This window comes from Castor canadensis, chromosome 2 (assembly GCF_047511655.1).
Source record: "Castor canadensis chromosome 2, mCasCan1.hap1v2, whole genome shotgun sequence".
NCBI lineage: Eukaryota > Metazoa > Chordata > Mammalia > Rodentia > Castoridae > Castor > Castor canadensis.
Window position 1 is genome coordinate 202,644,897 of NC_133387.1, and position 13,753 is coordinate 202,658,649.

At 43.8% G+C, this 13,753-nt stretch overlaps 1 protein-coding gene across 7 annotated transcripts in view; it reads right to left on the minus strand.

Moving 5' to 3' along the window:
• The window catches only part of Amotl1 (angiomotin like 1), a 144,548-nt gene that overhangs the window by 60,904 nt on the left and 69,891 nt on the right, over nucleotides 1-13,753 (minus strand). For all 7 annotated transcript variants that reach the window (XM_074066880.1, XM_074066881.1, XM_074066886.1 and 4 more), the window contains one exon: nucleotides 9,000-9,915. In XM_074066880.1, the coding sequence (XP_073922981.1) occupies nucleotides 9,000-9,915 (916 nt within the window). The remainder of the gene's footprint in view (nucleotides 1-8,999; nucleotides 9,916-13,753) is intronic.

Sequence of the window (13,753 nt, forward strand, 5' to 3'; positions counted from 1 at the left end):
TGTGGTGGGGCTTGCCTGTAATCCCAGCTATGGGGTGGGAGGTGTAGGTAGCAGGAGAGTGGTCTGAGTGGTCAGTCCCAGGCAAACGGTAGTTTGGATAGAGGATGGAGAGAAGGAGGGTTGAGATTCATTTTCTCTATCAAGGATGGGGATGGGGGTTACTCCTGGGGAGAAAGTGACAAAAATAAAAAATGATGCCTAGATTTTAGGCTTTAGCCTTAACTCAACACTTATGTTTGAAACCATGGGTCCCCATCTCCTATGTCCACTCCCCGAATTCTTCCCAGCTCAGTATCTTTGTTTAACCTGTTTCCTAAGAAAACACTAATTTATTTCAACTTAAGCCAAGGACTCCTAACAACTTTTATGGTTCAGGTTTGAAGAGAAGTCTTGATAGTTCTCTGCCTCTTTTCTGCAGATGGGAAACTAACCTTCTTTTTTTATTTTTCTTTTTATTTTATTTCTTTTATTCATATGTGCATAAAATGTTTGGGTCATTTCTCCCTCCCTTTCCTACCCTGTCCCCTCCCTCTATCCCCCACCCCCTCGCTACCAGGCAGAAACTATTTTGCCCTTATCTCTAATTTTGTTGTAGAGAGAGTATAAGCAATAATAGGAAGGAACAAGGGGTTTTGCTGGTTGAGATAAGGATAGCTATACAGGGAGTTGACTCGCATTGATTTCCTGTGCGTGTGTGTTACCTTCTAAGTGAATTCTTCTCGAACTAACCTTTTCTCTAGTTCCTGGTCCCCTTCTCTTATTGGCCTCTATCACTTTAAAGTATCTGCATTAGAAACTAACCTTCTTGTTGGCCTTCTACCTCCAGGACTCAGTCTTGGAACTGGAGGTGAGACACTGAGAATTAGCAGAATCCAACTACCGCCAGCACTCTGTACGGACAGCTGGAGTTCTCTGAGAGCCACAGTTACAACTGTCACTCTCACAATTTGTGACCAAAGTTCCCAGCTCTATCCCATTTCCCCCAGGAGGTTACCTGGCCTTTTATTTTCCTTTTAAGTATGTTTGCTGAAATGTTTTTGGACTCTGCTGGCCTCCTTATCTCTCATTTTGTAAGCATGTCTCATATCCAGGATCCCTCTGAATGCCAGCTTCCAGAAGCTAAATGTCAAACTGTAGGAGAAAATACATGGGTCACCTTGACTCTCACTGGGGACATGCAGACCTTCATAAGGATGACCACAGAAGAAACTCAGCAGATCCCACTGTAAGGACCAATCTCAGGCCTTGCTTGGTTGCTGGGATCAGAGCAACCCTCTGGGCTTAGGGGATATTTTCCAAGTGGATTTTCCTCTATTTTCAGTTTAAGAGCCCTGCCACTGTATGCTAAAGTGCCTAAGATCTAAGTTCTCTAGGTAAGGAGAGAGAATCATGGAGCACAATGCAATTCTTCATCCCATAAGGAAGCTTCACTTTCCAACTGTCCTCAGATTTCAGAAAGGAATGTTGTCGGTAGGGAGATGTAAACCATCCCTATCCCTCTCTCTCACTGGGGACATGCAGACCTTCATAAGGATGACCACAGAACTACTTGGCCAACTCTTTAATCCAGAACATTTTTGTGTTTTGACAAATCTATGTTCCTTCCACACTAAAGTGTAGTGAACACACACATAAGTCATCCTATGTTTACGAGGCGGTCCAATTCCATCACAAGAGTGGATTGTCCCAGTACCACTCACATTGCCCAGCCTTCACCTCAGGTCACAGGAACTCCTATCAGGTATGGACCCCAAGCCACACTGACCTGTTACTGAGTAAGTTTCTTGCAGGCTGGTTAAATCCTACAATGAATTTTCATGGAAAGAAGCTAACTTTGCAAGACCCTCAATACCATACATCACACCAACTCAAAGCCTTTCCATCTCTCTAAAATTTAAGTCTAGGCTTTGAAAGTCACTTATGGTTGACGGCATGTCATCTTCTCAGTCTTCTTTTCCTGTTACATAACAAGTACAAGGAAAACCAAGAAGAGAGGCAGAAATCAGATGATAGTGTCATTTTGATGCCAGCCTTATCCTCAGTGGTGGAGAGAAAATGCAGAAAAATCATGCTTACCAAGCCTAAAAGACAGAAGAGAGCTGGCTGGAAAGTCTTCTCTCAAACAGAGAGCACTGCCTCACAGACAACTCAGTTCTGTGTCCATGCCATGATGGATGACGTGTGGGCAGGGAGGGCAAACCTGTGCCCTCTGGTTCTACAACTCTGAGAACTGGGCATGGTGGGATCAAAGATGTATACAAGGCAGGTCTGGGCTTAGTGTAAAAAATGTATCAGGAGAGAAAGTTTTGTGGAAAATCATACCAGTGCGATGAAACAGCTTATCCCCCTTGCAAAGGTGATGCTGCTGATTGATGGGTCACTATTACTATTATTTCCTACTAGTGGGGACAAAAAGAAAATGGAAAATGAAGGGAAAAAAGTCAAAATTTATTGAGAAAATACTTGTGAACATAATTCTAGGCTGTAATTGTCTCTTTGTGAACCTATTTCCCCTATTAGATTGTGAAGTAAGAGAGCCTGGAGCATAGCTCAAGTGGTAGTGCACTTGCCTACCAAGCATGAGGCTCTCTCCCCAGTATCAAGAAAGAAAAAAAAAAAAAGAAAGGAAGAAAGAAAGAAAGGCATAAAAGAAAAGAAAGAAAAGTAGATGGATACTTGTGAAGGTAGATGGCCTGTGTGAAGCTCTTTACATAGCCTACATCTCAGTTTCCTGGAACTATAATTCCACTTATCTCATATAGCAGCCAAAAGATTTCAGGATATGCATAAAGTCTGGCACACAGAGGCCCTGGACAAGTGTTAGCTCTGATCAACATTTTTACAATTATTATTGTTGCCTCTCACCACCCCTAACACAGAGCCTAGCACAGCCATTAATGGGAAGCTCAGTTAGTGTTTTCTGTTTTGGCTAAAATGCCAAGTTTTTAGTATAGGTGTTGCCAGAGTGAGTGTCTGTTTCAGAGAGCTGTGGGGATTAAATGAGGTGGTGTACAGCACTGCGGTCTTCGGAATGCTCAGTAACTGCCATCCTCCGTGGTCATCACCCTCCACTGACGGTGTGAGGAGAAAGGCAAGAAGCTCCCTCCTTGGGTCTCCCTTCCTCCTCAGAAGTGAGGCAGTCAGAACTAGGAACCACAATGAAATAATTATCATAGCTATGTTAATAATCAGAAAAAAGGAAACAAAATGAAATAACTAAGATGAATGAAACAATAAAGCACTTTTAACCATAAAAGTTCAAATTTGAATACTTCTTATTTAGTAAAAAAACTCGTATTTCTGTAGAGAGTTCCACAATGTACAGTGTTTTCTTAATAACTGTCTGATCCTCAAAGCAACATAGTGAACAGATTGACACTGAATAATGGGATTGAAGGTAATATTTTCCTGCTTTGGGGGTGGGGGTGGGGTAGTAGGAACTACATGTATTTCTAAATTTTCTACAATGAACATGTCTTATTTATGTAATAAGCTGCAGATAAGAAACTCCGAGTGGGGCAACTACTCAGGAGGTTGAGGCAAGAGGATTACTTGACCTCAGGCGTTCAAGGCCAGCGGGAGCAATGTAGTGAGACCCCTGTCTCAGACAGACAGAGAGAGAGAGAATCAGACAGACACACAGACAGAGAAATGCAGGTGAGGCTATGAGAACTTATGTAATTTGGGGCAATGTGTGTGGGAGGGGAGGGCAGCCAGAACTGAAACTCCCTGGAATCTTCTTTTCCCAAACCCATGAGCTCCCCACTGGATGCCTTCGGTTGTGCAAACTGTAAGCCTCATCAATGTTCACATTAAGTCTTGACCCTGGTAAAGTAAGATCAAGATCATTGCTATGTGGTAAACACAGATAACCCTCCTGTTTAGAGAAGTTACTCATTTAGTGCATTACAGCTGGAATTGTGTCAGGTTTCCTGGGAAAGTAACCTGAACTTGACCCTAGTGTCTTTAGATCCCTACACTACAGAGCTGCTTCTCAGAACTCAGGGCATTTTGCTTGGCTCACCCAGCCACAAGTTAGCCTAAATACTGTAGAAACTCCCAAGGTCCGATGCTGGAATAAAAACTCATGTTTACATGGGGGAATTTAAACAGGCTGCTTGGCCTCACTTTCACTAAGTGCCATGCATAGTTTTAATTTAACAACCCTGAGTCTGGTTCACCTTTTGATCCCATAAGCAGCTCATTCATGTATATAAACTGTGAACCATAATTTACTGTTTTGGAAACAAATACATACTCCCAAAATACTTCTCCCTCCTCCAGCCATTTCTAACTCAAAGTAAGATGGGGCCACTAAACCTTCTTTCTTGTAAGACAACACATGGCAAACATGGAGGACAAGAGGAAGACCTCGCATTTAGCACAAATCCTTATGCTTGTTCGTATTAAACTGCATTCTGGCTGCACTGCTGGGAGGATGTGGGTTTCAGGAGACAGGCATGATCTTTACTTCGCCACAGGTGCTCTGGTGCTTGTCCTTCTCTCTTTACTCTCTCTTTCTCCCTGCACTGTCCTTTGTCATAGTCTCAGAGAATGACCTTTGACTCTGTCCTAAAGAAAACAAAATCTGGACATGTTTTTGGAAAAGCCATGCACACTGCATTTTCACAAGGAAAACAGTGATGGTGAGAGTTGGTCATACCATAGGTGCCCTCAGTTAGCACAGGACACCGCATGTCCCTTGTCCTGAAGAGAAGGAAGGTGGTGGTGATGATAGGCTGTGACAAGAAGCGAGAAGCCAGCTCTGTGGAAGGAAATTCACAGCAGCTTTGATTCTGACATTATCTTATGTTTTCATCAGCCTAGGACAGAAGGGTAGGACAAACACTCCCATCCTAAAGCTTTTATAAAGTATCTTCACACTAAAAAATCAAATTGACGCATTCCTTAATAAACAGGTACCACTTTTCCCTGCTTTGGAAAGCTAGAAACCAACCCCCCTGTGTTGATCAGGTAAGAAGGAGCCATGATAACAGGAAAAAAAGACATTCTCAGGCTCAGAGAGCCGAAAGGGATAGCTTTAAGTGTTCTTTCCATCAACAGAAGCCACTTCTAATCTTTTTCCAAACTGATACTGCCTAGAACATAGAAATAAGTCTTTAGCATTCATCATCTTCCATAACTGCAACACCCTGCTAAAAATGTCTAAAGAAAACACACCACTGCCCTGGGCCCCACCTCCACATGAAGGCAAGCCAAAAGACAGGCTAATGCTCACACCCTGTGACTGTCAGCGGGCTGAGTTTGCTCCTGTGGTCTTCCAGGACATCTGGAGGAAGAGGAGTATCCAGAGGGCTTCACTACCAGAGTCTGGAGTACTTAATCACTACTCTGATCCTCCTGGAGAAGGTGAGAAGTAAAGAGGCTGACATCACAGATGATATTATTATTCTGTGACATATAATGGTGACCGGGAATTCACCAGATGAGTAATGCCAAGTGAAAACCTAAGTCTGTGTTTTCACTGCAGGTACAGTGACTGTGTGCTCAGCTCACAGGAGGTGCAGGATGCAGCAAGAGCTCCAGGTTTGCACCCTGGCTCCTGCACCACCAAGCTTCTGACCGTGACCCACTGTCCAACCTCTCTTTAGGCCTTGGTTTTCAACCTGTGTAAAAAGCATTTATGAATAGTATCCATGCCTTTGAATTGTTGTAAAAATTAAGAACAAAGTGCCTGCATGCAGTTAGCACTTGGTGAAGGTTTAGTCTTCCTGCCACCACCTGCACTCCACTGACACCCACTAAAGATGGAAAAGGAATTGCAGAAAACCAAAAACTGGAGCAAGTGCTAGAGAAAACAGGCTTCGGTTTATATAGATTTACTAACACATACAAATCACATGATCAAAAACACGAGGGACCAATTTTCAAGATCAAATAAGTCTAGCTAATAAAACATACCACCTAAAAGTTAATCTAACTAGTAATGTAATTAAAATAGGGAGTTCACACTATTTTCGTTTTACATTGGCAAAGTTTTTATAATTATAATGACTAATGTTAGTCAAACTGCAGTAAAATAGGCAGTGCAGTGTTTTTGCAAAGTTATCCAGCCTCAGAAGCCAACAGATGTTTATAATAATCTGCCCAATAATTTCATTTCTAAATAATGATTTCTAAAGAAGTAAGCTGAAGTGTGGAAAATTTGGTATGCATGACGGTGTTCATGTCATTATTTATAGAGAAATGGCATCATAAATTATGTTCATTATAAAATATTATATACCAATAAATGAGTGGCTTTAAAAATAAAGGATTGTGGAAAAAAGTCTGTGAGACTATGCTACCTGAAAAAAGCTAAACTGGATATAATCTGATTATAACCTGAAAAGGTTAATGTGTGCAGGACAATGTTAGCAGCTGTATTAGGAAGTAGCATTAATAAGTAATTTCTTAGCATCTCTAGTATTCAATTTTTTTTGAAACATGGACAAATTTACAAACTGCTTTGATTCAACTCAGATCATCCCCTGGTCATTTCCATCAACAGTGCTGACTGCCTTGCCAAGCCACCACTTCTGGAAGCTCTTGTCTGTTTCCACAAGTGAGTCAGAATACCCAAATGCTTGCTTTAGGGTTGTGAGGGGAAGGCACAATTCTCCATGGGAAAGGCTTAATTACCATCTTATCCCCATGTTCAAGTTCAGGTTGGGAGAAAAGAAAAATGGAGCAAGAGGAAAACCAGAGCCACTCCTGCTGGCAGCAGGTCCAGTTCTTAGGGCTTCATCTCTGCCAGCCATGCTAGCTCACCCCCAAGAATTCAGTCAGAGGCCTCTCCCCTAATGATGGAGTCTATGCTACAGTGTGTATGGTGTGTATGTATCCAACAGCCTGCGGCTTTCCAACCCTCACTGTCAACCAACAGATAACCCTTTAGGCACAAGGGAACATGTCAGTGAAACTCAAAGGAACGCTGCTTGTCTCTTGGATCACAGATAAGCTGAATATCACCCATTACTGGGTTTTAGGCTCAACCCTTGGGATTCAGACTGTGTTAAAAGTGTCTGAAGCAGGATGTGTGGATGCAGCTTTGTTTACCTAGTTGGCCAAGGGCTGCAGTGCTGGAGCCATGCTGGCTAGCCATGGGCAGGCTCACAAAGTGGCCTTATAGCCAGCTCTGGGGACAGGCTCAACTGCCTGTCTGTTACACCTTCTTGGGCATTTTGATGTGTCATGTCAACCCAGTGGCCAAGCTTGGCAGTGTGCTCAATCCCTTATATGTTTCTTCTTCTTTCTGACATCATAACTTCAAGACAAATGACACTTTCCACCAGTAACTGGGCGCCTTGGGAAAGTGCTTCTCCCCACCATCAATCACTTCGCACACCTCGTATTATACTTATCGCTAAGTAACAAGCAGAACGACCCAGTTTATGCACTCCCGTTTAACAAAGTAAAGCGAGCGAGGAGGAAAGAAACTTCCTTTAGGGAGATTCTGACCCCATGGCAAGCCCTCTAGAGGCTGAGTTAAATGCTTAAGCTCTGGTTTGATTTTGAAGTGACATCATGGTAAACCAATGTGATCAAGTCGATGTGAGCCTCTGCAGAGGTCTGCTCACTCCTTTTCCAGAAGGTGGGCAGGGCACCCAGGCTTAGAGAAAACCCTCTTGTGGAAAAACCTAGAGAATGATACATCTAACACAGTTGGGGCCATGTGTCTTCTCTTTTCACGCTCTATATTCTTCCTACACAAGCATCCAAATTCTGGCTGCTCCCAAATTCTCTCTAGAGAGCCTGACTGCAGTTGCTGTATTCTCAGCTGCCGTTTTTCTCAACTTCCCTATCTAACCACTGCTCATCGAATGCTGTCAGTCCTATTTCCCTGCCTCTCTTAACATATGATGATCCTCTGTTCTCACTCACCTCAGCCATCCTCACCAATTTTTCTCTGTTCCTTTAATCCAGCCTGCACCATTATCAAAGTCAGCATTAAATATCAACACGAAGTCCCTTCCTTAAAACACATTTCCTAACTGCATGTGGATAAATTCTACACTCAAAGACCTTCACCAACTGGTCCCAACTTCCCTGTCCAAACATATCCTCTGCCACAACTCACCTCACCTGGCCCACTTGTGCTCTGTACCCTTGCCCCTCGGTCCAGACAAACCCACATGGTCTTTCTGTCTCCAGAAGTGGTGTTTCTTCTGCACAGCACACCCTGCTATTCCATCTCACCCTACAAGCTCTTTTAATCCTTCAACACCCAACATTGAATGTCATTTCCTCTGGGCAGCGCTCTCCAGTCTTCCAGTTAGGAGCCATGCTATTCTGTCTGTTCCCACAGGATTTTCTGCAAACTCTCTCCTGAACAGCAGTGCTCTGTTCAGACACTGGTTTCCCCAGAAACCATGGTCTAAGGTCCATGTGAACCTGGTATAAGACTGCAGAGTACACACTGCTGAATCCACCAGTCAGCCAGAAGACACACTTATACTAGAAGGCTCTAAGAGGAATTAGGGCAGGAGAGTGAAAGGACATTGTTCATCAGGAGGCTTGAGTCTAGCCCCTGAGTCTCCAAGCTTCAGCTTCCCATCTGTTGAAGGTGGAGCTTGAACAGTTGAAGTCTCTTTAACTCCTCCATTCTAACAGTCAGACTGTTTTCCTTTAAAATCTACAATGAAGGAGACTATAAACTCGTGGTAATAATATGTTCCAGAAGTCTGGATGCTGTCCACAAAGCCAGCCAAGAAGGCTGCTCTTTGCATGTGTCTAGGCAGAGTCCCAAGGGTGCTCACAGGGAGGTTCCTCCCTTGCATTCCTCCATCTCCAGCTGTCTTCTGCTGGGAAACCCCTGCTGCCTCTACTCTGTTTCACCCTACATATTTTTACCCTAAAATGTCTTATCAAACATTACACAGAAGAAAAAAACAAACCAATGACCAAAACCCTGCATGCTTTGAAAGTTCTAAGTATTAAAGATAGTACTAAGTCCTAAGTACTGAAAAGCTGGGTTGCCCTCTGGGTTTGATAATCACCTGGTAACCCCATACTCCGGAGGTGGCTGGTACCTCAGGACGGCCACTTCTGTTCTCGCGGGCTGAGGAGCAGGGTAAGGCTTGACCATCTCATGGAGCACCCCAGGGTGCTGGTCACTATAGAAAAGTCCATGATCCTGGTTCTTGCTGACCGGGGACATCATTTGTTTGGTCTTGAAGGGGTACTCGGGTGGAGGACCACGAGGGTCTAGAGCTTTACTGGCTGGCTGGGCTGGGGAGGGTCCTCCTCCCGCCTTGAACCCCTTTCCACTCCCTGAGCCAGGGAGGTGCTGCTTAGCGCCATTCCTCTCCAGCGACAGCTGCATGATCCTCTCACTCAGGGAGCGGACGTGGCCTTGCTTTAGCTCCTTCAGCGCCTCGTCCTTGTGTGCCTGCCCACTGTTGGCACGGCTCACCGTGGGCCTCCCCTCAGTGCGGGACTTTTGGCTGGTGCCCCCAGCCATGTAATAACCGTGGCCCACGGGCGCCTGCTGCTGCTGCTGCTGCCCCCTGAAGAACTGCGACTGGGCCTTGGCCTCTTCATACGTGGGCAGCTCCTCATTGTTCTGCTGAGGCTGCGTGGACCGGACCTGTTTCTCCATCACCGTGTTGTCCACCTGGTGTTCTTGACCCTGCGGCTCCTGGCGTGCCGACTGGTAGACCATTTGTGGGTCTTCTTGAGTGAGGTTTTCCGTGGAAGAAAAGCTGTTTGTGGCGTGGGCTGGTCCTGCGCTCCCTGCGGCCTGGTGCTGAAAGGCCAGCAAGTTCATGTTCTCGGTGGGGGTGCCATAGCGCAGTTGCTCCTGGATCAGCCGCTGTAACACTGTTCCAGCAGTCACATCCTCGGAACCTCTCATCTCCACCTCCGAGGCCCTCGGGAAGGTTGAGCAGTGGAAGTTACAAAAAGGATCCTCCACTAAAAGACAAGCATAGGAAAAGAAGTGTCAGGCTGTGCCCCAAGAGATAGGTGTCAATGAGTACATGGTGACAGTTAGCATTCTGATTACAGTAATTTAAACACGTAACCTCAAATGCACCATGAGCTCCAACTGTCCGTCAGCATCTCAGACAGGGTTCTCCAACCCACAGTGTTCTCCTGCTCTCCATATGCTCCCCCAACTCACTCCATCTTTCAAACCCCTCCCTTTCCTTTAACCTCCCCACCAGCCCTTTCTCTTCCTCACATAAATGTTCTGAAATCTTCCCATCTTAAAACAAAACAAAACAAAACAAAAAAACACCAAAACCAAATTCAAGCACACAGAAACCACCTTCTCCTGCGGTATATCACAGACCTCTAATTGTCACCCTGTCTCTCTGTTCCTCCTCTTCTAGCTGTCTTCAGTAAGCAACCCACACTCAGTGTTCCCATGTCCCAAAGTTCTGATCAGCAACCAAATCTAAGGGCAGTTTTCCAATTCTCATATGTCACACCTAACCTTCTTGAGCACGTGACATGGCTGCCCTCCCTCCTCTTGAAATACTCTCCTCTAGGCCACCCCTCCTCCAGTCTCTATGCACTCCTTTCCTCCCTCCTGCCCCTAAATTCTGCATTCCTCCAGCTCTGTCCTGAGCACCTTCCTGCCCTCACTCAACAGAATCTCCACCCTGTCTTCAACTCCTGAGGCATGACTCCACATCTACATTGGCAGCCGATAGCTCTTAAGATGTTGTTCCACACATCTTCCTCTCTCCCAACACTTACCACGCTAACCCCTGGATCCTCAGCATTGGCTATGTTTTGTCAAGCCAGAAACCTGGGAGTTTCCCCAAATCCCTTCTTCTCCCTTATCCCTAACATCCAGGCCATTACCACCTTTTCTTTATTCTAGTGCCAATCTCCAAGTTTATTATTAATAGCTACAATATAACTACAAGAACTATTTTTAAAGTGTATATGATATGCCAGGTATTACACAAAATTCTCTGCATTGGAAGCCACTGGCATCATACCAAAACCGTTCCAACAGAGTTCTTATCTGTGCCCCTGACTCCAGTCTCACTCCCACCTCCAAACCCATTCCTCAGATCTGGACCTAACTTCCAAACTACCTTGGAAAATTGTCTAACCGTAAAATCTAATCATATCACTTTGCTCATCAATAACCAATACAGGATGGAACTGACATCCCGTCATTTAGTGTAGCAGGCACCATCTCTCTGTCCAGCCACACTTCATGTCTCTTCCTGCCACTGGTTACGACCCCTTGGAGTTCAAGCTCCAGCAATACCGAGGTACGTACAGTTTCCAAGACATGCTAGCTTTCTCCAGGCTCTGGGGCTCTGCTGGAATTTTTCTCTCTCCCTAGAAAGATGGCTCTCACCAGATCTCTTGGGAAACCCCAGGTTTTGAGTGGTGGCTCCAAAGCTACTTTCTGAATTAACCTTTCCTGCTACAACCCAGCAGGCTTGAGTCCTCCTTCTCCAAATCCCCCACTGCACTTGCTGGTGGAGCAATGCTCACGGTACATGGCAATTCTCTATTGACATGAGATTCTAAATTCCAAAGGCAAGATTCCTATCTTCCCTGTGTCTCCACAGCACACAACTCATAGTTTAGTGCTGGTCTCAGACATTTAGCCAGTGAAAGAATAGAGACATGCACTGCCTACTAGGACTATTACTGCCAGAATGTAAGTGCCATGACTGCTGATGGTACAGGTACTGTTGGGTACTGCATTAAGGATGTGATGCAGCATTTATGACAGTAGTAACTCCACTACCTCCCAGTAGCATGACCTTGAGAAAAGTACTTACTCTCCCAGCCTCAGTTCCCCCACCCACCAGAAGCCTGCATTTCTTCAGTTCTTGCAATGCTAACTTTGTGTTTCTCTATAGACAGAGAGCACATCATTTCCCAAAACCAGCTTTCTTCTGCAAGTGCATCTCTCTTTCCTATGAATGGTACCCTCCTTGTGTGAGTCATCCAGATGTAGACTCCATACACCTTTGGCCCTATCTCTCCTTTGCTCCCACATTTATTCAATGATATTTTTAGTGTCCTTGATTTAACAAAAGACAGCAACTCTATATTAGTCCCCTAATTCTCGTTAAGAAGTTTAACATTTATGGTGTTTAGAAATTAGAACCAAGCCCCGTTTCTACACCAACGTGCTCTCTCATCTAGCTTGTTTTCTTTACCAGTGACTCTCTTTACCAGTTGCTGAGAAACCCTAAACAGTCTCCTAAAAGCCCTCGCTTGTGTCTCTTTTCCTTCCAAGCCAAGCTCCAGTGGCAGAAAGTACTGTCTACTACACCTGTGAGTTGTGTCCTCTGCCTAGAGCCCTGTCCCATACACACAGGAAATGACTATGGAGGAAGTTAAAGAATTTCACAGACTGGATCTTGAAGCTCAGCTTTGATCGTATGGCTATCCCTGACTTCTGGCAATTAGAAAAGAAAATCTCACTTCTATGACCTCAGGCAAATTATTTGGCTTTTCTGCCCCTCTCTCCTCTGAAAAACTAGAAGACTAAATATCTTTCTCCTAAGAAAGCACGAGGAATAAAGTCAAGTGTATTCTATACTCTAAAGGACACATACTATCATTGAGAAGCAAACCCAGAGCTCAACACTAAAAACTGTTCACGAGTTCACACAAGATGAATTGCCAAATAACTGTAATAACCAATGAACATGGCAAGGAAAGAGATCAGGGTTGAGTGGACTGGTCCACTCATTCGTTTGACAAATATGTACTCAACCTATTATATTTTAGCATGCTGGTGGGTGTTGGAGTTGAGATTGAAAAGGACACAGCACTTATCTTGAGTAATAGATCTGAAAGGCTTAATGGAACAAGCCTATTTACATGAGAATAAAAATTTAAATGAAACTAAAATAAAAATATAATTCTAACAGAAAATTATTTATTTGAATTATAAAAGGTGTGGATCTCAACAAGCATGGAAACTACTGAATTACTTTTTCATTGAAGTAAGAGAGATGGGTCATAAGTACATTTGTCAAGAACCAGATGATCCTTTCCTACAGTGGTTTTAAAGATACTCTCATAGTTTTGTTGCTCTCGAAAGCCTTAAAAAATAGACAGGGAGTTGTTATAAAGGAGGTAGTTCTTTTCATACTACAGTTTTGAATTATTTCTTCTGAACTTCTGAATTGTTTGTAAAAAGAAAGAAAAATGAAAGTAGAGAAAGAAACAAGAAGTGAAAGGTTCTGGGAAAAAGGAGGGAAAAGCATTGGAGAACTGGATAGAGAAAAAATAGGGACTAAATGAAGTAACTGAAGTCCTACATAATTAGACACAACTCTTGAAAGGAGATATGCACTAGAGCAAAATAGTCTTATTAACATCACGGGACAACATGAATAGAAATAAGGCACCTACCAGCAAAGAGAGAACCAGTAATCTTAATACGCTGATTTTTAAACCAAAGGTAGCGAATAAAGAAAAATAAGAAGAGTGGTAATTCCCCCTTATCCTTGGGGAACACATTCCAAGACCCCCCATGGGTGCCTGAAACCAAAGACAGTGCCAAACCCTACATATGCTTTGTTTTTTTCCTAGACATACATATCTGTGACAAAGTTTAATTTATAAATTAGACACATTAAGAAATTTACAACTAATAATAAAATATACAAATTACAACAATGTACTTCAATGAAATCATTTTAAACTTATAATTGCTTATTTCTGGTATTTTCATTTAGCATTTTCAGACCTCAGCTCAAGTAACTGAAACTGATAAAATGAAATCACAGCAAAGGGGACCTACTGCATGTGAAAGAGC